Consider the following 25,549-nt stretch of genomic DNA (forward strand, 5'->3'; position numbering starts at 1 on the left):
GTCTTTGTGGGTTCTCTCGCCGATTCACGATGCGATTTAAGTAACTGATCAATGTGAGTTACAGACACAATGTCATCACCATCATCGTCGTCGACATCATCAGCTGCTTCTTCCTTTTGAGCATGACGACGACCCTTTACGTTCTTTGACGAATCATGCCATTCGAACAAGTCCCGTTTCTTGTCTTCACACACTCTACGACGTCGACTAGCTTCACTACCATGTTCCTGTATCAACGAAGGAGATGATTGTACGGCATATTGAGAAGCAGCATTGTTATCATTGCTTCCACCGTCTACTGAGATACCAGCTTCTTTAATGGGTTTAGATTTTGATGGGAGGAAGTAGGAAGAGATCTGTGGAGGCGATTTAGAGAGTATAGCTTCTGGTTTCTTGTTGGTGGCCTTTGTATCCTTTGTAGTACGTGGCTCTGGATCTGGCTCAGATACGTCCTGATTAAAAAAGTGAAGCTCATCAAAAGCCAGATCTGGAACTATTTGTTATTAGAACGGTGAGCTTTTTGGGTGGCTGTGTGTGACGAGCAGACTCACTCTTTGACGATTTACGACCCTTGTTGAAGATGCCAGGTTGATTTGTAGTATTTGGATCTTTTTTAGTCTAAGTAAAGATGTGAGCAAAAAATAGATTTTGATCTAGACCACCACTTGCTAACCGGCACCGTGATTCTCTTGGAAGTGTTGATGTTGGATGGCTTGAATTTCTACGAATGAGCGAAATGTAAGTGTATGTCTTCAAATTGAACACGATTTCGCTTACATCCATGAGAGGCAGAGGAGGCCTACGAACTGGTTCTTGCTTCACTTTGGCAATAGGTGAGTCTAGGTTTCAGAGAGACTGTCAGAGCCTGCCACACGGCTTACATACAGACTTCAATAAGAACTACCAGGCTTGACTTTGATGGTGCTCTTCGTGGCCCTAATTGTAGACATGTGAAAGTTAGGTCACAGTAATGTAGTTCCTTCCAGATCCACTTGCCCCTTTGCTCGTTTTGGTCGAGGAGTACTTCCATCTCTCCTTTTCATAGCGTGAATTCGTCTCTCCTTCTTTGCACTGGTAGGTGGTGGAGGCATTTCTTCTTCATCGTGTTCTGCTGTTGGTTGATGTCGAGGATTTGGCTTATTTGCGACTACTTGTTTTGATTTATCTAGTAGCTCATCATCGTTATCTGGCTCGTATGTATGGAGATCTACGTCATTATCGTCTTCTTCTATCTGCGAATTGTCGACTGCTTTGACTGTTGATTGTTTTTTGGATGAAGAGGCCACTAATTGTCGTTGATCTTTTAGATATTTTTCCAGCAATGGTCCAGTAGGATTGAGTGATGCGACTTTGGCCAGATTGGCAGCTGTCAAAGGCAGTGGCTGGTCCATTCTCTAAAGCTTGTCTTACTTGCTCGTTTTTGAAAATCAACCAGTTCCAAGGTTACAAGAATTCTGGACGGAATCAAGCTCTGACGAAACCAGTATACTATCATTGACAGTAATCGACCATTTGCGCTCGCTTGGAACAACATGAAGCTTCCCTTTTTGCATAAAGTTTTGGTTTTATGTAAGGCTGGTCCAAGTTGCAGGAAAAAGGATTCCAAGGACGGATTGGCAGACAGGGTACGGCTATGTTGAAGCTATATATTGTATCGAGCTGCTTTATTTTTACTCCGACTGGTGGTTTGTGAAGCTTTGTCTCTCAACATTTTGCATCAGAACCCCTTTACACTTGCTAACACTCTCCCCAACAACGTCACAACAGGCTGACAAGAATGTATTTGTCGGTAATCTGGCTGTGTCGGCTCAGGATGATGGGAGCGACAAGTCGGCTCTGAGACGCAACGAGAGCAAGAAACGAGACAATTTGACTGGCCCTGTGCCTCTAAGGACTCAAAGTGCTGATAATAAGGTTGCCGGTACATCATCCCTGGTACCTGGCACAACGGAAGATCACCACGATTTGTCCATTCCACGTCCCATCACACAATATGTCGTCAAGACGGCATTTGTCCCTAGGAAACTTGATGAAATACCTCTAGCACTTGGTGACTTGGTGCTTGTAGATTCTGAATTTGCAGATTCGTGGGCCCGAGGATTCAATGTCAACACAGCGGTTGCCGGTGTCTTTCCCCTAACCGTGTTGCAAAAGTTGTCCTCAATCGGGAATAGTGATATACTGCGTAAGTAACCTTTGTTGCATACATGAATACGTTTCATATCTAACGCAATGTAACTTTTGCCCATGCAGTTGAGAAGTCTGAACAGTTACAACGTGAGATCAGCCCCGAGGACGGGTCGGTATTTGACGTCATGTTGAGTTACAATTGGATGAACTCTACGGAAGCAACTGCTGTCGCTGCAGGTGAGAGCAATAAGAAAATAGTTTGAAATCGTGAAAAAAAAAGACTAAATCATGTTTCTTTATAGAACTAGATTCGAAGTTGCTGAACGTATGGATTGACAAGAGTCAGCTCACATCGGACCTCTTTCACTTATTTGCCCAGGCCATCAATTCCTCAAGGGTTGTTCTTATTTACCTGTCTTCCAATTATGAGGTATGAGATGGTGCGTTTCGGCTAGAGCAACTCTCTCGTCCAGAATTTAACGTCCCAGCGCTATAGGCCTCCGAATTCTGCCTGAATCAACTACGCTACGCTGTCGCCAAGCAGAAGCGAATAATAATTGTGAAGCTCGATAATGGACCATTCTATCAATCGATGGAGATAGCCCCGGCTGCCAAATGCTTTGATTTATCGAGTGAAGGGCGTACCGATTCTATAGAACACACTCTGGACGCTATATATGTAGAGATCATAACAGAAATGGTTGGTACTTCCGCAGAACGATGGTCGGCCGCCTCCCCAGTCGCACCCGTGCCTTTGTCGGCTAGTAGTCAATTATCAACCGCAGCTGCAACACTTACCGAGGCTGATTTGGATGTGTTGTATAATCGTATTTTAAGTCCAGAGGGTGAGGCAGAACACGGCCCCCAAATGATTGCCATGTTAGCTTCTCTGAAGGAACCGTTACCTGTGCAAGGGTTAGCTAGCATGCTTCGCATTCCTCTCGCAACAGTCAAAACTATATTAATTAGCATTGCTCGAATTCTCAAAGTGACGGATGATAAAGTGGAACTCTTGCCAGAGATGTTGGAATACATAAAGTCTCACTATAACGACGACAGCCACAGTATCGATGTTGCATTCAGCAACATGAAGCTCGCAGAACAGTGTCTTGAGTTGATGAACTCCAGAGTCATGGTCTTGAATAGCACAAATGCTACTGCAGCATCCATTGCAGAACGCTTAGATGGAACTTTAGAAGGAGGTGCCTCTCACTTAAGATATTCATGCAAACATTGGTCCGATCACCTGAATGCAGTGCGTGCAATGAATGGTCATTTGGGCAGTGTCCTGTCGTCATTCTTGGGACTTTGGGGAGGGTCAACGCTAATAGCAGCTACACGCAAAGGTCATGCTTTTACTGTCAAGTATCTCTTAGACAATGGTGGTGCTGGTTTAATAGGATTTGAAGACGGAAATGGAGAAACCAGTCTTGATATTGCTTCTCGGTGTGTATTTCCCGAGGTGGTCGCTGTATTGGTTGAACGTGGTGCTACCTTCAGGAGCGTAAAAGCACGAGTAGGCTCTGGAGTAGATGCTCAACAGGCAGAATCGGCTGCTCAACAGGAAGTAGTCGCGCAAGTAGAGAGCCCAACGGAGACCTCTCGCGAAGCTGCTCAACAGGAAGTAGTCGCCCAAGTCGAGAGCCCAACAGAAACCTCTCGTGAAGCAGGTACCGAACCTTCGATTGTGACAGGAGTGTAGTAGGCAATTAGCAGCACGCACACAGGTAGAGTGACTATGCAAAAGAGACCTCAGTAAACTTTATAGCTGTAAATTCCGTTAGGCATAATGTTTGGAAGTATTTAATCAGAAAAACACTGTTTGTAAAAGACTGTCACGTTGTTTGATCTTATGTTACAATAAGGTTTTTTCAGTTTTCGGAGGCAATGTGTGTCTCGACGGATGATTTGTGAATTGCTATAGCGGCTTTACGCGTTCATTGATGACTTACTGTTTGGACGATGCAAGCCGGCAGATACTTCTAGCCACAAACAACAGTCCCACAACCATCGTGCAAACACTGACAACAGCGGCAAGTAAGTATGCAGGCCCTCAGCGCATTCAGCAGCTTCAGAAGGAAGGCCCATCATGCAGATGCCGATAGTCAGGATGACGGCGAACCTGCAGAAAGCCACCGAAATCCAAATGAGAAACAACAGCAAAGAACAACGTTCAAGGATAAGACGCTGGACAAGGCCAAACGCATGATTTCCAAGATGAAGAATGCTTTTCATCCTAATCAGGCCAAGGCCCAAGTGAATATAAAGTCTCCGGAGCCTAAAAGGAATACTCATCTGCCACCTGAACTACTTATTCAGATTGTGAAAAACATCAAGAGCACGAAGGACCTGGCCGCTGCAAGCGCTGTCAGCAGAGAATGGAATGCTGTTGCTACGGAACGAGTACGCACTCTTTGGCTTGAAACACTGCATATTTATTGAGTTATCTCCCAAACACCACATTTTTTGCTCATGAATTTTACACCTCCAACACCCAACTTAGTTATGGTCCAAAGTGAAGCCAGCGTCACTTAGAGCGCTCCATAAGCTCTATAGAACAGTTCTTGAAGAGCATCAAAAGGCCGAACAGGTGGCAAAGAAGAACGGGCGACTGCCTCCCAAAACTTCCAAATGGAACAAGGTTAGTGTGCACAACTAGATGTAAAAGTTGCATTCGTTACTCATAAAATTAATTATTACTCTTATTAAACAGGCGTTTATCTGGAGAACGCTCCGAAATCGCAAGAGTAATGACGATCTAGTATCCAACGCATCGTCTGCAACTTTACCAGATCTGGCAACGAATGTATCGTTTCCAGGATACTCTAGCCCAATATTGGAAATCCATACTATTGACATGAGTCATCTATCCATCAGACCGAAGAAACAACCCAAACCAGCTCGCCCATCGACACCTCAGGCGACACTTTTTGGTCTTCGACGACGCTTGCCACCACAGCAGCCCATAGGTCCAGCTCCCGCAGCACAAGTAGCAGCACCATTACCAATAGTAACAGCACAAGTACCAGATGAAATCATATTAATGCCATTGCGACCACCAACCAGGCCACAATCATATATCAGTATATTGGCCGAGACTATGCGCACAAATCTCCCCAAACTGGCTTCACCACCTCCGCCATCACTAGCCATGACTACATCTCGCCTCTTGGGTAAACTGCCATCATGTACATCCCTCATCTTGCCTCCTTGCACAATCACTCGGCCAAACCTTTTGCTAAAGTCGGCTCAGCACTTGAGTCATCTAGATTTGAGTCGTGCCGTCTTTAAGTCACACGTAGCATTAATAGAAGCCATGGTCGCCAACTGCACCAATCTGGAGAGCTTGTCGTTGTCATCTGTCATGTGTGCAGATCAACGTGTACAGGCTACTCACTGGGAGTCGTTGGGTGCAGCACTGGTAGCACTCAAGGAAGTCAGGATTGAGAGTAGGAAGCCATTCTTGCACTTGCATGGTAGTGAGTTGCCTAGCTTCTTTGAGGCTTGCTCTGGATCGCTCGAACGGGTCATTATTCGCCGTTTGTGTTGCCTTGAGTTCAGGTAAAGAAGAAGTCGCTTGCAAAATCAACATCTAGACTTATTTTCTGACATTCAACTTCTGTGTAGGACGATTGTACGAGCTATAGGTGGTAGCAACCCCAAGTTGCGTCGCTTGCACTTGGACTTTAAGTTCTCGGTTGGATCAACACCAGACTTAATGTTCTTGGCGGATCACTGTCCTTCTCTAAGGACACTGCATCTAGCCCCCGCAGGGTCATTCACGGATGAAGGTGTCAGTCATCTCGCCAGAAAGTGTACGAATCTACGACAACTCAGTCTATCTGGAGCTGTACATTTGACGGATTCTTCTATTGATGCTGTATGTGAAATTTGATTTTACCCGACTCTGTTTCATATGTCTAAAACATCTTCATCCCTCTTCTAGTTGGCAACACACTGTCCAAGTCTACGACGACTAGATTTGACACGCTGCAGTAGTTTAACTCCAGCTGCTCTAATCCATTTGGCTCGATTGCCCAGTCTTCATACTTTGAATATCGTGCATGCCTTTGCTGCATTGACTCCAGCTTCCGAAGTCTTAAACTATCTCAAACCTCTTATATTGGCATGTCCCCAGTTGCGATCACTCAGCTTAACACTCAACTCTGCCCGACTCTACCCTCCTCATATTGCTTCTGTAGAAAACTCTAAATTATGTGGATGTAGAAAGTATGGAGGTGGAGCTCATATAATGGCAAAGACACCGCGTGAAGTTCGAGCACTTTTATCGTTACGGGTTTTAGATGATACGGACTTTACAGATGTACTAGTCGGATCCACAGCTCATTCTATAGTAGATTTGGACTCTTCGCCCAGTGTTGATGCTATCACTCCTGTGGAAACACCCGCATTGAGTGCACTAAGTCTGATGAATGCAGAATTATTGCTCGATGAAGATTTGGGCATACCTGATGTAGAAGAAGGAGACGCCCGTGACATCAATAATACGAATATCGAAGATTATGATGAGGAGGATGAAGACTTGGAAGTCGTTATAGCATCAATGGGTGGAGTTGTGGGATATACGAAACGACAGGCTCAGCAAGCTAGCAATGAGGTGGGGGACAATCGAGTGAGTTTGTGCAGCAGTACGTCAGTTGATGAGGGTAACAGTGAAGTAGTTCAGTAGTTTAGTAGTAGTATTAGTTGCAGTATAGTAGTGGAGTTTTTTTCTTTCTTATTAGCAATATCCGCATGCAATGTACATACCAACGATAATAATAAAATATGACGTACTTATTTCAATTTTCTGGACAGTTTGTAAATCCTGACTTGTTCCTTTTCCAACGGATAAATCCATTTCTGTGCTTGATTGTCGACAGATACAAGAACAGATTGGAATTCGGATTGAGTAAGTCCATCCTCAAACACATTCCAAGTATCTTGATTGCGTATTGTTGATGCTATATATGCTTCATCTCCCATCAGCGCATCCAAGGTCGACAGCAAATGTGGAATCAACACAGGATCAAATACTATATCAGCTCCTAATACGAATGATGATGCCGGGACTTGTCCAATTGTACATTTATCCTCCCAGTCCACCACTTTGACTTTTACGTTACTGCACTGGTTTAGCTCAACGTTCTGAATCAAGTTATCCACCACCTGCGAATGACAATCCGTCGCATATACATCTCGTTTACATAATCTCGATGCTAGAATCGATACAAGTCCCGCACCAGCACCCAATTCCACAACACTACTACATTTGTCAAAGATGTTTGAATTTGCGAGTATGTATTCTGCGAGACGCAGGCTCGCCGTCCACGTTACTAGCCCCGTCGTACCACCAGATATCATTGCCATGCTTTCATGTAACTCTATCGGTTGCATGCTTGGTGGAAAATATGTTTTGACTGTCATCGTTTCTGTATTTGATGTCGAGATGCAAGCAGCGACAGCGTCATATATCGGTTCATACACTTCAAGGGCGTGTACTTCACATAAATGGATGAGATGCTTGAGGAATACGAGACGGTATGATGCATGTGGTTGGTGTCGTTTTGCTGATGTCGTCGTGTCAAGGATATGTTCTTGGAGGTCGAGAGATGGGACTATGGTATGGAAGTTGAAGAGACGGATTGGGATTTGTTGGAAGTATTGGTTTCGGATTTGACTTAGGAGGGTTTGGTCGGTGTTGGACATCTCCGATGATGGCTGGCTGCAGTTTATCGTGAAAGGAGTGTATTGTTTGTGGTAGATCGTTCCGAGTCCTCTTGAGTAATTCTCCACTCTTGGATCACGTGAATATGTGCTTATAGACGTGACTCTAACAGATGGATACTTTGTGAGAATCAGGAAAGTCAAATTCTGAGCTGCCCTACCCCAAATTGACGCAGCTGACAAAAACGAGGCCTGGACGCATAAAAACCGTGCAACGGCATCCGAATGTTCTTTCTGAGTGTTGTTTTGATTAGCTAAGCGAGTCTCTTGCACGAAAACAGCTGTCTTTTCTTCCTCCAAACATTCATAAACCATAAACCCCGATCGAACGAGGAAAGCTTAAAGAGGAAGACCTTATTAGCCTTTTCAGACAGGAAAGATTTATGCTATATATAGTTAGATCAAGCTTCCGGGTTCTTTGACCGTCTGTAATTGATCATCGTGTCTCCATCGTCACTTTCAAAAAAATTGAATCTTTTCAACGTTTCCGAGTCTTCTACACGTCGAAGCAAGTCTAGCCCGATATACAGCTCTTCTTCCGCTCTTGTATAGTCATGGATTACTCCTCAGCATGGTTGCGCACAACGGAAGATTTGGTGCGTTGTGAGTGGTTTACCTGTAATAAAATGGCTACGAAACAGTTTATAGTGCTCTGCAACGCTTACTTCATCTTTAAGTGATGACCTTAGCGTCACTGTTCAGTGAATAATCGAGTGTTGCGTCCATTAAGCAAATATCTGCAATACGATGCAAGCCAAAGTGAGTTGAAGAAGCAAGCTCTCAACAAATACAGATCTCGTTTGTTTGAAAATGGATGTTTATTTGGTACAAGAGCTTGTTCTCTTTCTGCATGTCGTCAACGCGATCGATTCATTGAATTCTGAATGACCTAATTTCAAAGTCATCAAACGCAAGAAGTGGAAGGCAACAAAATACGGGCAAATACTCATTGGAGCACACCTACTGTCGTATGATGTTCAGCAAGATTGTGTTTGGTTTGACGGAACCGTGACAAGCCAGAAGTTGATGTCACAAAAACGGACATTTGGGGCAATAGCGAGTTATGTAAATGTGGTAAGGAACTCAAGACTATGATTCTTATTACTTTTGGGCCTTACATAAGATTGGAAAGGTGGCTGTAGCGGCTCCAGTCAATGAATAATCGAATGTTGTCTCCATTTGCAGATTCAGGAACGACGATATGAAGTCAAGTTTGTGGATGAAACGTACTCTCAAACGATCCAAATATCGAATACGAGTTGATTTAAATCTGGTACATGAGCTGTGTTGTCACCCTATATTTCACTTCTTTGCGTCAACACAGCATGGACAAAAGTCATCCATCGAAAACATCCAAAGGCTTATACTGTTGACTAGAAGATCTCAAGCCGAAAACAGACAAACACGCATCGTTATGGCTTGATAGAGTCAAGATGAGAATGCCTTTGTCGAGTAGAGACACATTCCTTCACAGCACAACAACCGACAAGACGAACGATATGTAAATACACAGAAAAAGCAGCACATCTTGTATTAATACATGATACAAACCAGCGGCAACAACGTCTAAAGGAAAAAGACTTGTGGTTGGCAGTATCAACGATTTTCTTCCCAGCCTTTTGATGTCGATGCATCAAGATCAATCCCACGTCAAAGCGGTTGATGCGAGACTACCCAACAACATCCAACACTAATCGAATGACGATCCGACCCTCATTTTGAACTCTAAACCACCGCTATTCCCAAAGAACGAGAATTTAGGTCAGCGTTGAAAGTAAGAGGCTATAGTAGCCAATTCCACAAACCCTCGTCGACCTTGATTTGATCTTGGACCCTAGATAGATTCATGCTGGATAGAGTTCCATTGCTTGAATACAATATGGGTCCTTAGTGAATTTTGATACAATTTATGAAAGAAGAAAAAACTAGCATGATTCGAGCTTAACATTTCAAATTCCGTCTACACGATTTCTAGCTCTGTACAGTATATTCAACATATATACAAGCTATTGACACGTCTACGGGAAGAGATACCCAACATTCATGTGGTTGAGCGTCCGTTTTGAAGCTGGTATATGCACAGTAGCAGATTGGTCAAGAGTACTTAACAGCTCAAGACATTGAGCCGATGGGAAGGTGAGACGCTCCGCTGTCTTGGATGCCAACCATGTTGACGAAATCCTAAATGAAGAGTGGTTGGCCCTTGGCGAATCGGTACGAAGAAGAACAAACGACGACATACTTGGCACGATCTGGGTCGAGTGAGCCACGGCAGTCCATGTACAAGACTTTGAGAGCTAACGAAACGAGGATTGAAGTGAGATTCTCGGCCCTGAAGTCGCATCCTACCAACTTCACGTCCTTTCTTGTCCTTACCACGTCGAGATTTCAGGCTGGTCGATTTATCATTCGAATCGACAGAGTCATCAATTGCTTGGCTGGCTTGTGTTTCTAGACTAGCAACTCGAACGTCTGCATTCAACATCCAGAGCTAGTTGGAGAGCAAAAACATTCAACCTCCAGAGGGCACTATATGTGAGAATGCTAACTTACCAGCATGAACGGTTTAGCTTTCTCATCCTTTCCAAGTCCAAAAGACCAAACCACATAGCGATATGATGCAGTGGATGAAGCAGATTCTAGCAAGTCGTGCGCCAGATAAACGGGAAAGCTACGATATGGATCCGCCGAACTACATTTCAGAGTGCGATTAGACTCATATGATATATTCCTGAAGATCCAATGACGAGCTTACTCTGAATTCGTCCAAAAGTCTACAGAGTACTTGTAAATCTTGTATGAAACAGGAGAGTCCGGTTCATTTTCGACCTTGTTACTAACTTCTCCTAGTGGCGCTAAACACTCTTTACACAAGACCGAAGTCCAGCGCTCACGTTGAGATACCTCCTATGCAATAAACGCTGGTTAGTGTCTCTGCAAAAAAAAACGATTGAAAGGGTTGAGCAAAGTCTGTTTGTGACATATGTAGCCCTGAACACACAGAAACTCAGGCAGTTCAGAGGTGTCTTACATCCGTGATGTAGCTTTCTATTGAGTTCGTCACCACGGTGTCTCGAAAACCGAAAGCCTTCAATCTCAGACTTCCCTTGCGGTCCATCTGAAAGAGGCTTCACGATCTTCAAGCCAACAACATGGTTTCACTGCAAAAGAGAGATCATCGTTTGCTCTTGGAAGGTTGTATCGACAGTATAGCGTATTGACAACGCAACTGCCTTCTTAGATCTTCCGTAATTGAGAGCCAAAAAAAGCGGATCTGACATGCCGTGTATCCAGCGATGCGATAGTTGCTCAGTAGATTACACTAACTGCATGCATTTCGATATTGAGAAAGAAAACGGTACTCACCCCATGCAGCAGGTTTGCTATCTCCATATCCAGTGAATGCAAAACCACAAAAGCACCTCCAACCAGCAAGTCCCGAGGTTTAGGATGCAACCATCCATTTGGCGTAATCAGTTTACTATAATCCTCCATATGACACATCCAGCAATCCACCACTTCATGCCAATGCGAGGACGGCAAGTCCAAAACTCGGCGAAAAGTAGTCGTATCGTCCTCCTTTGAGTTTCTAACAATCAAGTCAGAATTACATCCATGACACGTTATTCGACTAAGTTTCTTTAGTGATGAGGCGGTATACGGTGAATCTACTGTGCAAGCCAGCTCGTCTGTGTCGGCAACGGATGCGGTGATGTCTACACCTTCGACCGAGGTTGATGTTCGTGATCTCTTGGATATAGAGACTGGGAGGAATATTTTGCATCCATCAATGGTTAATATGGTGTCTTGTATGCTTATTACGTCGGGATTTGGAGTTGATACGAAGAAGGTTGCTGTCCGCAGTCGAGGCAAGACTTCCAAATGAACATTTACAAGATTGGTAGTGGTTGGAAGGGACTTTGAGGACAGGTATACAGTCGATTTGATGACTGATGAGCTGGGTTCCGTCTCGGCTGCCACCGTCATTTATGGGAACCAAAGGCTAATACAATTTGACCAGTCCGGAATTTTGTAGTGACTGCCATCTTGGAGCCAAACATTGGAACGAAGATGATACACGCCTGCAAGCAGTCAATAATGAATTTTGTTTGATATTATTTCGCTTTCGGACGGAAGCTACGAGGATATGTAAATCGTAAAACTCCACCTCTCTTCCTCCGTTTTTTTCGTTTTCTTGCATCACGTTCGTTGCAACACCACCGTCATAAAACCTTCTTTGCCTCACGCTTAAAACTCGCAACATGGACACCGTAAAAGAAGCTTGGGCTCAGTTAAAGACCACTTGTAGAAGCGGGCCTGCCGGTGAAACCACTGCTCAACGAGGAACTCGCACTATGGATACACTAAAGTCCGTCGTTTCCAAGGTCTCGTCCTTGTCATTGACCAAGAAGGAAGCCAAGAAGGACGAAGTACAGCCTGAAGTTGCTGTTGTCGACTCTAAGATGACCGTCACTCCTCTCGCTGCTGCTGCTCCTGAAAATGCGTCGGCATCAAAAGATGTTGTAATTGCACCAGTAGCCCGACAACCCAAGATTGCTGTATGTCTGACATCGTACTACTGCTTACTGTCAACAAATTGCATGTTGACGCCCTTGCTAATGTAATAGATCGTCGGAGCCGGAATGTCTGGTATTCAATGTGGTATCGCTCTACGAAATCTTGGCTACACTGACTTTAAAATATATGAAAAGTTCAGGTATGTACAACATCTGTGACCCTTATTGTGGTTCTCCTCGATCTTTGTCAATGTGTCTATTACAAAATGACCATTCCTTCGTTTTCAGTGAAGTCGGCGGTACTTGGTATCAAAACAAGTACCCAAATCTGGCCTGTGATGTCCCCAGTTACCTCTACCAGTACTCATTTGAGCAAAACCCAGACTGGAGTTGCCCTTACCCCTTCAGAGACGAACTCTTGAAATACTGTATTGATGTCACTGGTGAGTTTAACACGGGCGTTTTTCGCCCTGAAATCTAGCTACTGTGTTTTTGCAACGACTCACCTTGTTTTTACGTTTCAGACAAGTATCACATCCGACCACACATTACCTTCAATGTTGACGTAAACAGTCTCGTTTGGAGTGACGAAAAGAACGAATGGACCCTCTCTCTCTCCAAAACCGATGGCAAGGATGGCATAGTTAGTGCTTTGCCTTCAGAAACGGCGGATATTGTATGGATGACTCGAAAGGGTGCATATCACGCCGTCTTCCCCAAGAGCATCAAAGGCGCTCGAGAGGGTGTATTCAAAGGACGCTCATGGCATTCTAGTAAGTTGGGAGCTTCGGATCTTGTAACACGTTGCTCATATCCTTGGCACCGTTTGTCTTTTAGTGGAATGGCCAGATGACGGCATGGAGTACCTTAAGAACAAAAGAGTAGCTGTCGTTGGTTGTGCCGCTGCTGCAGTACAGATTGTGCCAGCTATTGCTCCATTCGTCAAGGATTGTGAGTTTCAAGCGTGAATTTACGCAATTTACTCAATATTTGCAGCTTCTAACCGCTTTGTTTTCAGTGACGCTCTTCCACAAGACCCCTAACTGGGTGCATCCAAAGCCAAATACTCCGTGGTCTGAGGCCCAAAAGAAGGAGTGGAGAGAAAACCCACTAAAATACAAGTTGTGGTGTGCTAAGCAAGGCACTGAGTTCTTTGAAAGATGGACGGGCACTATGCTGCATCCAAACTCTCGAACTGCAGCTGAAGAAAAGGGTATGCGTCATAATATGTGTGTGCCTAGGAAAAAACCCCCTAACAGACGTTTCCCCAGCTCTGTGTCGACAACATTTGATTTCAAACATCAAAGACCCAGCCATGTTGAAGATCTTGACACCAACCTATGCACCATGGGCTCGCAGGATGTGTTACTCGGACGATTTCTACCCAGCCCTAAACCGTGAAAACGTTCATTTGGTCCAGGAAACACTTCTCCGAGTGGAGGCAGACGCTATCGTCTCCAACACCAACAACCCAATAGCACCCAAAGACCAACAGGACCCCAATGCTCCTGAAGTCCGTCGAGAAGTCGACGTAATTATCTACGCCACTGGATTCGATTACGAGAACCTGCCAGTACATACTGTTGGCTCAAAGGGAGAAAACATGTTGAACAGCATCTTGAAGAAGGGAGAGCTTATGCAGTATATGGCTGGTGTCCAAGATACTCTTCCCAACGTGAGTGCTTTACATTTATTCGGATTGTTTCATTCCACATCATTCTTACTTACAGACCCTCTTCCTTTAGTACATCAATGGATGCGCTCCTTGGTATTCTCAGTCGCCTACTAGTTTCATGTAAGTGCTTGCGCACGAAATCAAAGTCCGGTGCTTCGGGCTAACCAACGACTTTTTACATAGCATAAACATTGAAACTTGTATGAAGTGGGCCAGTCAGATTCTCAACGTGAGCAGCTGAAAATTAACTTGCTATCAAAATTGTGCTGTTGTACTAACCTTCAAATTTCCAGAAAATGGTACTTGAAAACCAGGCCAGTTTCGAAGTCAAGGAAGAAGCTGTACGAGCTTGGGACGCTCTTATGGAGGAAAATGAAATGGGAACATCGTTCCGAGAGCCTTGTCCTAACTCGTACTACAAGATATTCAGAGCTGATGGAACCTTGTAAGAATCAGATTGTAGCAGAGTTGAATGACTAGCATCTCACAAGCCATCCACTATTAGTAAGACACCAGTGTTCTTTCCTGGCACAGCTGAAGAGATGCAGAAGATGTTCGAATACATAAAATGGGACGACTTCACATTCAAGCCCAAGACTGACGGCAAATGGCGAACAGCCACATTTGAAGAGATCAAAGCAGATTGGGCAAAGTAGTGGTAAATGTATTGATCGGTCCCAGTTAGCATTTCAAATCTTTATGTCTGTCTCCTGCAACGTAATAAAAACAACATCATCATCTTGATCGTCATCATCATTCTTATTGTGGTCGTGATTTCGTTGCGACGAGGCTCTATCACGTTCTATCGACGTGGCCGAGTCGTCAATTCGATAAATAACGCGAATTGAGCTCTCGTTTGAGCGGAGCCCTTTGTCGTTTCGTCATTCTGAGCTTCCAATGACCGATTTCGTGACATATGTTGACGACATGCCGAAAAGCGACAAGTATTCCGTACTATTGCCAACATACAATGAGCGCCAGAACTTGCCTGTAATGATCTACTTGCTTCATCAAGCGTTTACCAAACAGTAAGAAACCAACTGCATTCAAAAATGTGATTTTTTGGATTTTTCAAGATTTAACATTTTGGTTTATTCAAACCTAGCGAGCTAAACTATGAAATAATTATAATCGATGATGCTTCACCGGATGGCACGCTGCAAGTCGCTAAACAGCTACAAGAAGTGTATGGAGAACAACAAATCGTGAGTTTCGTGTTCTTGTGAGATTTGTTGGGAGATCCGAGTTGTTGAATATGTTTTCCAATGTCTAGATATTACGGCCGAGGCCTGGGAAATTGGGATTAGGTATGTTGATCAGCTCAAAGTGATGGCACTGGTCAATCCTTGGTCATGATGTTGTTCTTACATCTGATTAACACAAGGGACGGCATACATTCATGGATCCAAAAGCGCTACTGGGAACTTTATCATTATCATGGATGCCGACTTCTCACATCATGTATGACATGTGTTGGACATTCGATGCCTTCAGGAAGTTGGCTCTTAACAGCAGCTTTTTCTCGCACAGCCCAAACACATACCCGAATTTGTGGAATTACAACAAATGCACAATTACGATATCGTCACTGGAACTCGATATGCTGCTGGTGGTAGCGTGTATGGTTGGGACTTGAAGCGAAAGTTGATTTCACGTGGTGCCAACTTTGTCGCTTCGCTTGTATTGGATCCACAAGTGTCTGATCTGACGGGTAGCTTCAGGTATGACCTGGACACTCTCATTGTCGTTGCTTGCAGCGTTAAACTCAACAGGTTTTGCTTCTTTCTCAGGTTATACAAACGACACGTATTCGATCGAATACTGGAATCATCTGAGCCCTCTAAAGGCTACGTGTTTCAAATGGAGATTATGGTACGCGCTAAAGCGTATGGATATCGAATTGGTGAAATTCCAATCACTTTTGTGGATCGTGTGTATGGTGCTTCGAAAATGGGAATGGACGAGTTGCCACAGTACTTATGGGGGATATGGAAACTGTGGACGAGTCTGTAAGGAACCGTATTCGAAGTGATAGGATTGCTATATTTGAACTTGCAGTGATAGGATTGATCGAGTATTGAGCCTAAGGTGTCATTGATTTGTATATTTGTCCAAAATGTATTTGAACTTGCAGTGATAGGATTGATCTAGTATTGAGTCTGTGAAGAAGTAGCCTTGAAAGGAAGAGCGAAGCGACTTGGTATTTCATGCAAGCTGTAACTGACGCTTGGTTGTCAAGCTTTTGTTTTGCGTCCAACAAAACCACAATAGATAAACAAGAGCCAGAAATGGATTTGAAGAGGGTGGCGATGTCGGATACGATCAAGCCAGAATTTGTGTCGACGTTGTTTGGTATGATCTTCACGTCGGTGTAGCAGAACGTTGCAAACAGCTAACAAACCAAAATCTAGAATGTCCTCCAAGCTACGTCCTAGTTGCGCAACTGGGCATGGTGAGAGGAATCACTGTCAGAAGTCGAAATGTCGTAGCAGCTATAGGTATTTCCATGCTCAACTTTGTCCTGCCTTGAAGAATCTCGCAACATCAACCTCAAATTGATCGACCAAAGAGTCCCTGGATTTTAACCACAGCGAATTCATTCTTGTAGGCGGAGTACTCAAAGCAGCTGTTGGAGGCTCCATAGAAACATTCAGGACGCTTTGCGAGGATGCCAGGCAAGAGGCTTATAATGTTATGGTGTAAGCAACCATGTTTTGCACGCATTTGCAACAGAATAACGTACTGAAACTTGGAATTATCGTAGGGATCACGCATTTGCCTTGGGAGCGAATGCAATACTTGGTGTCAGATACGGGAACACGGATATCTCACCTGGAATCGCGGAAAGTGAGTCAACATTGTTACGCTTGTTTGGTTCTTCAAGGATACTAAGGTGATGCTTGTGATAGTGTTATGCTACGGAACAGCGGTCCGTATCGAGCCACGCCCTACCTAACTTGTTGCATTGCATTCTATATCAATTCATTAAATCCGTATGATTTGGTGTCTTACCCTATTATATTCGACGTTTCACCTGAAAAATAATGAATGAAATGAATGTACTTGTGTATGGAATTGTCTTCCGTAGTCAAGTCCAGAAGAGGCTGTGTTATGAGTCAAGTAATCTGAAGTCACACAACCCAAAATCCAACCTTGTTCCAAACATCACCCGAATTATACCACTACGATGGATCTCAAGAGAGTCAAAGTATCGGAATCCATCCCAGTTCAATTTGTATCGACTCTGCTTGAACCTCCACCAGGTTACAAAGTCGTGAGTGAAGGAACCAAGTCAAATACGCAAACCTCAAGATTTCAATGATAGATTGCTTAAGTTCGAGGCATTCCAGCTCGTATATGAAATAATGTAACGGTGTAAACTCTTTACTAGGTTCAACAACTCGGACTGGTTCGAGGCATCACTGTCCGCTCGAGGAATGTCATCGCGAGCATTGGTGCTGGTCTCAGGTCATTGGTGGGAGGAAACATTGAGACATTCCGTGTACTGTGCGAAGACAGCAGGCAGGAAGCGTACAACATCATGGTAGACCATGCTTTTGCTTTGGGCGCCAATTGTGTGTTGTGTGCTCGATACGACAACAATGACATTGACGTCGGAATCACTGAAAGTACGCATGAAGGCATGAAGATCAAGATGCGCTTTGTCTCGTTGAATCTAACGAGCCTCTCTGAACTTCCTTCTAGTGTTGTGCTATGGCACCGCTGTTCGAATAGAACCAATAAAAGCTACTGCCTAAGCCGTGTCATGCTATTTGAAATTTCTGTTTGATCCCTTAATATAGTGTATCCATATCTCTTTATCTCATATGGGTAAATTTGTATGAGTTCGGCGCAGCGTGTTTCAAATGTGTCACACTTCTGAAATTGTTGAGCTAAATTCCAAGTGCACCGTCGAGATCCAATCTCTGCTAACCGCATAGCTACTGTCGTATATCTAAATTCAGGCATCGCTAGATCTCACTACAGAACTGTAGATTTGAAGCCATCATTTTGAAGCGTGAAACTCATTCATCGCAAATATGATGAGCTGGAAAAAGACCCCGTTGACTGATTTGATGAATTTAAAACTTCCACTGATCCAAGCTCCTATGGCTGGCGGCTCGTCGAGCGTGGAATTGGTTTCGGTAAGGTCTTCTGTTTCGTTGCATGCGCCAACATTTGTTTTTGGTCGTGTTGGGTTCGCTGTAGTTTGAAGAATTCATAATCCTTATTGTATATAACTTATTTAAACTCGCTTTGTATTAGGTTGCATCAAATGCTGGTTGTCTAGGCTCTCTCGCTGCTGGCCTCATGTCTTCACAACAACTAGCTGAATCAATAAAAGCTATAAAGGCTAAAACCAGCAACCCATTTTCAGTCAATGTCTTCCTTACTACTCCTGCACCACGTATACCTTCCACTACCCCAAATCCAACAGACGCTGAATGGACAAACTTGAAATCAAAGTATGTGACCAAGCTGGATTCGTATCGAAAACAGTTAGGGATGCCACCTAGTCCAGCAGCTGGAGCAGGTGAAGCTCCTCGAGTTGGCGCTGTCGTGTTGGATGAGATGCTGGACATATTGGTAAAGGAGAGAGTCAAGGTTGTGACGTATACGTTTGGAGTATTGGAGGCTGCTCAAGCTCATCGTCTTCGAAAGGTAGTCAATCCTGCTTATTAGTCGTGTGACTGCAAAGAGCATTAATGACTGAGGTTCTTTTCAATTAGCATGGTGGATGTTTGGCTGTATTCGGAACTGCAACATGTGCAGAGGAAGCTCGTATCCTCATTGAAGAAGGAGCTTGTGATGGAGTTGTAGCTCAAGGACTCGAAGCTGGAGGTGCGCTCGGTGTAGTGAAGGCTTTTTTGCATCGTCGCCATGAACTTACAATGCAGCAATTCTAATTTAGGTCATCGTGGCACATTCTTAGAATCCATTCCAACAGCAGCAACTCTGGTTGGCTTACAATCATTGTTGACTACAATACGTGCCTTGTTTGATGGAACTGTAGGCAGACCACCTCTACGAACTCATTCTGGAAAGAGACCATTATTGATTGCTGCAGGTGGAATCGCCGATGGTCGTGGTGTACTAGCAGCTCTTGCATTAGGTGCAGATGCCGCTGCATTAGGATCAGTTTTCATACCGACTGTTGAATCTGGAGCTTCAAAGTTCCACAAGGATGCGCTTGCAAATCCTACACAAGGTGCTCTCAGTTCGACCATGTTGAGTACCACATTTACAGGTACGTCCAGAAATCGATTTCAGCTTTTTTGTCCATAGTCATCTGCTATCTGCCTATTGCTTTTTAATCTGTTGCCAGATCGACACCTCAGCACATATTGATTTATACCCTCATTTACAGGTCGAATGGCACGAGGTTTGGCAAACGATTTCGCCAAAGACATGCAAGAGTTTGAACGGGTGCCTACTCACTTGCTCGGTATGTGCTTTGCAAGACGTTCACTGGCAATGTATGTGCAGTAATCAAAAGAAATTGACATAGGAATGGATGTCAGGAATCGTGATGCTCAATTGAATACACGAGTCATCTTTGCCGAAGCTGCGAAACTTCAAAGGCAGGATATTGCACCATTGTGGGCTGGTCAATCTGCTTCAACCTTGGCTGGCAAAGGAGGTCGAAAGGCTGTTGACATCATTAACGAAATCACTGCCGAGGTTGATGAACTTGTATCACGCTTTGCTAGCAAACTGTAAACATAAACAAACAACATCAGGATACATTGCTACGTCTCATTTGAGTCATGTTTTAAATATGATATAACGACAGATGACAATTTATAATTCATCATGTTTTGTCGCTCGGTCTACAGCATCTTCATATAACGATTCTGCCACATCCCAATCAACGATTGTAAACCATTGTTGCACGTACTCGATGCGTCGATTGTTGTACTTGAGGTAGTAGGCCTACATTAAAGACGTTTTAGTAAATCTATAGCAGGAAAAAATCTCAGAAACGAACTCTTACATGCTCCCAAACATCAAGTGCCAGAATCGCATCCAGCCGAGGTTCAGGTATAGACTGTTCAGGAATATCCTGGTTTCCCGTTTGCAGGATCTTGATAGCCGATGTAGCAGCTGAGAATGCTAAAAACACCCAACCAGATCCGAATACCGACATGGCAGCAGCTGCAAATTCGGATTTGAATGCATCAAATGTAGAATATTGCTTGATTATGGCTTCGCCCAATTTTGAGCTTGGGCTTGGGTTTTGAGGTTTGATTGGGTTTGGCGGGCGTAGTAGTTTGAAGTAGATGGCATGGTTCACTGGGTTTGAGAAGTTGAGTACATGGTTCAAGCAAAAAAAAACCTCTGTCGTTAACGAATTATACCATAGCCACCGGCGTTGTTCCTGATTGCCCATCGTGTGACTTCATCTGGCCAGCCCTACAACGATTCAAATGAGGTCAATTCAGCGATTCGTTGGTTTGGAAATGTCGTGTGTTCGTGTTGCCATGCTGACCACAGAACGTGAAACTTCTCCATTTTCTTCTCTAGCTATTCGACGAGCTAGCGATAACGCATCGAGATCCACCAAGTCATTAGAGAGCTTCTGTACCGCAGCATTCAGATTGTCTGGACGAGTGTGTGGTCGTTAGTACAAACGAGCCAACAAAGCTTGAGTCCTAGGAGATTGGGCTTGTACAAATGTGGCTGAGAGTAACATGCCTGTGTATGCTTGGAAGTGTTTGGTATGGTGTAATATCATGGTTTGGGTATCAATGACCTAGGGATGGTTGGAGCATCGTCAACAAGTACATCACGTCTTATTGCTGTCTCCAAAAAGCTTACAGGCTCGTATGAAGAATAGTTGTATGATAACGGTGGGACGGTGAACTTCTTTGCAAAGACACATGGCAGCAAGAATACAAGCAGAGCACCAACGATACAGATTTTGCCACTTGATTTCATGTTTTTCGACGTGATTTTGGAATCCAGGAGACCACTGAACTAGCAAATTAATATAGTTAGAACACGTGCGTACCTTCTCTGTACTTTTGGAGCAATCAATATTGGCCGCCAGGTCATTGCAAGACTTCGAAAACCTCAACACAGCTTATCACTTACTTTAGGCACCAGAAAAGCTAGAGGAGAGGAATTGTTCAACGTTTAAGGTATTAAATATGAAGTAAATGAGTCTGCGATTATTGCCCTTGTCGTTTTATTGTTGATTTGAGCTTGACTGACATGAAATTCCCCAAAATTCAAACTCAGAACGAGCATCATGGAATCTGATCCTTTTAACATTGATGAATTCTTGGTCCGTGTACGCTTGCCGCTCGATACAAAGTTGAGGAAGCCGGATTTGGCTCTGCTGGTATGTCATTATTCAACATCATCAAGGGTTCGCATTTGTGAGTTTGGGACCAACGGATTAACCCCTCTCTCACCCCCTCATTTCTTATTGAATGCAGGACGATATAATGTTTGCTGTGGTGCTCACAATACCATTCTCAACCATGTCGCTGCACTATCCAAAAAGGTGGCAAGTTGGCCAACCTTCTGTAACATCAGTCACACCATCAGCTGTATACAACAAGCTCATCAAACAATCGGGATTTGGATGGTGTTTTGAGCATAATTCAATTCTTTATCGAGCCCTGAAGGAGTTGGGATTTCGCGTACTTCCATATGTCGCTCGAGTCTGTTTAAATCTCGTGACTGGATATACACACATGTCGCTGCAAGTTCACCTGCCAGATGGAATCTATATCGCAGATACTGGTTTTGGTGGTTTAGGTGTGAAAGACGTCGTCTCCAATTGGTGTTTATTCAATTGGCGAACTGACCCCATTACGTTTAGGTCTGAGACATCCGCTCAAGCTGGTGCTGAATCAACCATGGACTGATCCAATTACCAAAGAGGTCTGGAGGTGAGACTTGCAAGGTCTGTTGTATCAAAATTGAAGGCTATCTCACATGACAGTACATATCAGATTTATGAAGGCTGGGGCAAGACTGAACGAGTCGTCTCTATGGGTGCCTGCAAACTTTGAGCCTGTGGTGCTCTCAAGTTCGAATGTGACTCCTGCTGAAGCAATACTCGGTATAGGTGAGTGCATCCACTAGTCATGCGCCTGTTGCTCTCAGTAGTAAACTTGCAATTCAATTTTAGGCTCGTTTTGGATGCTTCAACGGAAATCAAACGCTGACGCCGAGTTTCAAAACCTGTACTTTTTCGGTGCTACAACGCTGTGCTCTGGTGTTGATGTTGCTGTAAGTTGAACGGTTGAATGCGTTTGCAAGGGCTTGCAAGGGTTTTTAAGGCACTAATAGGGCCTTCGCTCTTAGATTGGTAATCTAGACATCTGTCAGAATCCACCTCCGCGGTTCCTGGAGGGCCCCATCATCCACCTTGGCACAAAGACGGGAATGAAGACCTTTTGGAGTAATGTGTATCGAGAGAGTTCAAATGGTGAAATGATAGTAGAGAGAAAGGTAGAGACCGAACAAGAACGCCTACGAATCTACAAAGAAGAGTTTGGGATGCAAGTGCCCGTTGAAAACGATGTTGGAATGTTGAAACCGGCATTGATTGTGGCTGGCATTGCTTTCGTTGTGATGCTACTGTCACCTCGCTCAACACGAGTCTAATAAATAGAAATAAACGGTACTGTCACGACCCTGTCGCTTTGATCAACACGAGTTAATAAGTTGAAAAAAGTATAGATCTTGACGATCTTGAAGTAGATCTGTAGAATATAACGACTCTAGAATGAATAACGCGTGAGTTTGCTTTGCTCCAGTTCTTGGTCTGAGTCTCACTTTGACAACCAAAAACTTTCCGTCTGCCGTCTGCGTTGCTTCACATTCTTCAACACACTCGACCAGAAGAGTCCTCTCACTTCACGATGGCGGCCGCACCGTCCAGCGTATGAATGCATATGCTTGAATTCTTAGCGTGCTTCCCTTACTAATCTATATCTACTTGTCTCTCAGGAAAAAGAAGCAGTGAAAGTAGTAGTTCGAGTACGTCCATTTTCAGAAAAGGAGAAGAATGCCGGCCATTCCAACATCGTATCCATCGACCATAAAGACGCGGTCGTTAGAGTCGTTGATCCTCGACCAGGGGGAGCCGCCGAACCTCCAAAATCATTCACATTTGACTCCGCTTTTGATTCAAATTGTTTGCAGATCGATGTATATAACATCACTGCTCGTCCCATCGTCGAATCTGTATTGGAGGGCTATAATGGAACCATTTTTGCGTATGGGCAAACCGGTACTGGAAAGGTGAGTACCGTCTTTCGATTAAACAATGCAATAACGACACCAGCTTCAGACCATGGTATGAGTGTCAGTCAACTCGTTTACTCAGTTTCATATGTATTCCTAGACGTTTTCCATGGAAGGTGTCCGTGACGTGCCAGAACTACGAGGAATAATCCCAAACTCCTTTGAACATATATTTAGCCACATCAAACATGCACCTCCCGGTGTGCAGTACCTAGTTCGTGCATCGTATCTAGAAATCTACAATGAGGACATTCGAGATCTGTTGAATCCCAAGGGCGACAAGTTGGATATCAAGGAGAGAACTGATACTGGAGTTTATGTCAAGGATTTATCCACCTTTGTGGTAGGGCATACCGATCTTTCTGGTAATTGTTTTTTGCTCATCACCCCTATTGTTCTAGGTCAAAGACGTGACAGAAATGGATAAACTTATGTCTGCCGGAAACAAGAACCGCTCTGTCGGAGCCACTGAAATGAATGCACATTCGTCGCGATCTCATTCAATATTCACAGTCACAGTCGAAAGATCAGAAGCAGGACAAGATGGCGATGAACACATTCGTGCTGGAAAATTACATCTAGTCGATTTAGCTGGATCTGAAAGACAAGCTAAGACAGGAGCAACCGGTGATCGATTAAAGGAAGCAACCAAAATCAACCTGTCGCTCTCAGCGTTGGGAAACGTCATATCCTCGCTGGTTGATGGCAAATCGTCACATATACCCTATCGAGATTCTAAATTGACGAGATTGTTGCAAGATTCGCTGGGTGGTAATGCTAGGACTTTGATGATTGCTACCATGTCGCCGGCATCGTATAATTATGATGAGACGGTGTCCACTTTGAGATATGCTAATCGTGCTAAGTGCATCAAGAATAAACCCAAGATCAATGAAGATCCCAAGGTATCGACATATTTCATCTATTGTCTGTTTTCTTCCACAATCAATTGTGCTAAATTCGACTGACTTAGGATGCTATGCTACGAGAGTTTCAAGATGAGATCAAACGTCTTAAAGCTCAGTTGGATAGTTTGGAGCATGGAGGAGAAGACAACATGGGAGAAGACGGAACACGAGACATGGCGCAACACGATGACAAGCACGGCAAACGTAAACAGAAGACGAAACGGAAGAAATCCTCGAACAAGGAAGACGGCCAACAACCTCACGCTGTTAATGACGAATCTCGACCACATTTGGGTATATCAGAATCTCAACTGGCAGATATGCAAGACAAGGTGGCTGCTGAGAAGAATGCCATTGTGGCAGCCAAAGATATGGAAGAATCTGAAAAGAATCGACTATTAGAAGAAGTTACAGCTCGTGCAGAAGAATTAGAACGAGAAAGGACTATACGAAACGATCTAGCTGCCAAAGTAGCTCAACTTCAAGAAAAGCTGCTAGTTGGAGGTGTCAATATTTTAGATAAGCATGAAGAACAGCAACTCTTGTTAGCCAAACGGGCCCAAGAGATTGAAGAACGTCGACGCAAGGAACGAGAACTGCAACGAGCACTGGAAAACCAGAAGGAAGCTGCTCTGCAAGTCGAAGAAGAGTATGCTACACTCAAAGAAGCAGCAGCTGGAACAACCCGTAAACTCAAACAAACATGGAATCTGCTCATGCAAACCAAGTCTGAAATCAAGGATTTACAAACTGAACACCAGCGAGAACGTGAATCCCTCCTCGAAACCATCCGTGGCCTCGCCCGAGACTTGAAACTAGAATCCCTCATTGTGGACTCGTATGTCCCTCCAGAGGAATTAGCACTCATAGAATCACACATGGAGTATGATGAACAAGCCGAGAAATGGAGGATTGCTCATGCTCAATATACTGGCAATCAAGTTAAATCACACCATCAAGAAGACGATGTCGCTTTACGACGAGACCATAATGAAGAATCGGATTCGACGTGGGATCCATATTGTATCTTTCCGGATGTGTACTTGTCGTATGAGGCTTTTGGAGTTGCTTCGCCTATTAGGAAGCCTTCACGTAAAGATGCTAGTAAGAGTGTGGTGAGGCGAATGTCGGCTGGTGGGTTGCTGAGTGGGAAAGGCAAACAAGAGAAACAGGCACCTATTGCTCGTGGGCTAGTGCAAGGAAATAAAAGATATGCGTAAAAAGTAAATATGACCTAATAGAGACGTTAACTCGTATTTAAGCTGCTCTTGCATCCATGATACGACCTTCGAGTTTTTTTTGTTCTTGAGCTTTGGTATTTACGCGAG

At 44.1% G+C, this 25,549-nt stretch overlaps 8 protein-coding genes across 8 annotated transcripts; 5 read left to right on the top strand and 3 right to left on the bottom strand.

Moving 5' to 3' along the window:
- Positions 1-6,927: 6,927 nt before the first annotated feature.
- SmJEL517_g00153 (uncharacterized protein) lies at positions 6,928-7,839 on the bottom strand (the record flags this gene model as incomplete). The annotated part of the gene is made up of 1 exon (XM_031166083.1): positions 6,928-7,839. One exon carries the CDS (start codon positions 7,837-7,839, stop codon positions 6,928-6,930), a length of 912 nt encoding a protein of 303 aa, XP_031027879.1.
- Positions 7,840-9,875: 2,036 nt separating this feature from the next.
- Positions 9,876-11,844, bottom strand: SmJEL517_g00154 (uncharacterized protein; the record flags this gene model as incomplete). Its single annotated transcript, XM_031166084.1, has 6 exons — positions 9,876-10,038; positions 10,100-10,154; positions 10,234-10,348; positions 10,411-10,549; positions 10,613-10,764; positions 11,224-11,844. The coding sequence occupies 6 exons, from the start codon at positions 11,842-11,844 to the stop codon at positions 9,876-9,878; spliced, it is 1,245 nt and encodes a 414-aa protein (XP_031028079.1).
- Positions 11,845-14,946: 3,102 nt separating this feature from the next.
- On the top strand, positions 14,947-16,062 carry SmJEL517_g00155 (uncharacterized protein; the record flags this gene model as incomplete). Its single annotated transcript, XM_031166085.1, has 6 exons — positions 14,947-15,077; positions 15,155-15,254; positions 15,323-15,356; positions 15,434-15,510; positions 15,580-15,770; positions 15,840-16,062. 6 exons carry the CDS (start codon positions 14,947-14,949, stop codon positions 16,060-16,062), a joined length of 756 nt encoding a protein of 251 aa, XP_031028078.1.
- A 275-nt stretch (positions 16,063-16,337) lies between these two features.
- SmJEL517_g00156 (uncharacterized protein) lies at positions 16,338-17,005 on the top strand (the record flags this gene model as incomplete). The annotated part of the gene is made up of 5 exons (XM_031166086.1): positions 16,338-16,401; positions 16,461-16,547; positions 16,658-16,748; positions 16,814-16,896; positions 16,959-17,005. 5 exons carry the CDS (start codon positions 16,338-16,340, stop codon positions 17,003-17,005), a joined length of 372 nt encoding a protein of 123 aa, XP_031028081.1.
- Positions 17,006-17,236: 231 nt separating this feature from the next.
- SmJEL517_g00157 (uncharacterized protein) lies at positions 17,237-17,807 on the top strand (the record flags this gene model as incomplete). The annotated part of the gene is made up of 3 exons (XM_031166087.1): positions 17,237-17,323; positions 17,441-17,678; positions 17,755-17,807. 3 exons carry the CDS (start codon positions 17,237-17,239, stop codon positions 17,805-17,807), a joined length of 378 nt encoding a protein of 125 aa, XP_031028080.1.
- Positions 17,808-18,092: 285 nt separating this feature from the next.
- SMI158 (nitronate monooxygenase) lies at positions 18,093-19,770 on the top strand (the record flags this gene model as incomplete). The annotated part of the gene is made up of 6 exons (XM_031166088.1): positions 18,093-18,194; positions 18,316-18,711; positions 18,780-18,891; positions 18,962-19,297; positions 19,418-19,495; positions 19,559-19,770. The coding sequence occupies 6 exons, from the start codon at positions 18,093-18,095 to the stop codon at positions 19,768-19,770; spliced, it is 1,236 nt and encodes a 411-aa protein (XP_031028077.1).
- An 81-nt stretch (positions 19,771-19,851) lies between these two features.
- Positions 19,852-20,988, bottom strand: SmJEL517_g00159 (uncharacterized protein; the record flags this gene model as incomplete). Its single annotated transcript, XM_031166089.1, has 6 exons — positions 19,852-19,983; positions 20,045-20,343; positions 20,409-20,463; positions 20,540-20,652; positions 20,683-20,803; positions 20,869-20,988. The coding sequence occupies 6 exons, from the start codon at positions 20,986-20,988 to the stop codon at positions 19,852-19,854; spliced, it is 840 nt and encodes a 279-aa protein (XP_031028076.1).
- A 1,940-nt stretch (positions 20,989-22,928) lies between these two features.
- Positions 22,929-25,441, top strand: SmJEL517_g00160 (uncharacterized protein; the record flags this gene model as incomplete). The annotated part of the gene is made up of 5 exons (XM_031166090.1): positions 22,929-22,949; positions 23,017-23,310; positions 23,414-23,656; positions 23,715-24,218; positions 24,287-25,441. 5 exons carry the CDS (start codon positions 22,929-22,931, stop codon positions 25,439-25,441), a joined length of 2,217 nt encoding a protein of 738 aa, XP_031027839.1.
- Between the last annotated feature and the right edge of the window lie 108 nt (positions 25,442-25,549).

This window comes from Synchytrium microbalum, assembly GCF_006535985.1.
Source record: "Synchytrium microbalum strain JEL517 chromosome Unknown SmJEL517_scf0001, whole genome shotgun sequence".
Classification (NCBI taxonomy): domain Eukaryota; kingdom Fungi; phylum Chytridiomycota; class Chytridiomycetes; order Synchytriales; family Synchytriaceae; genus Synchytrium; species Synchytrium microbalum.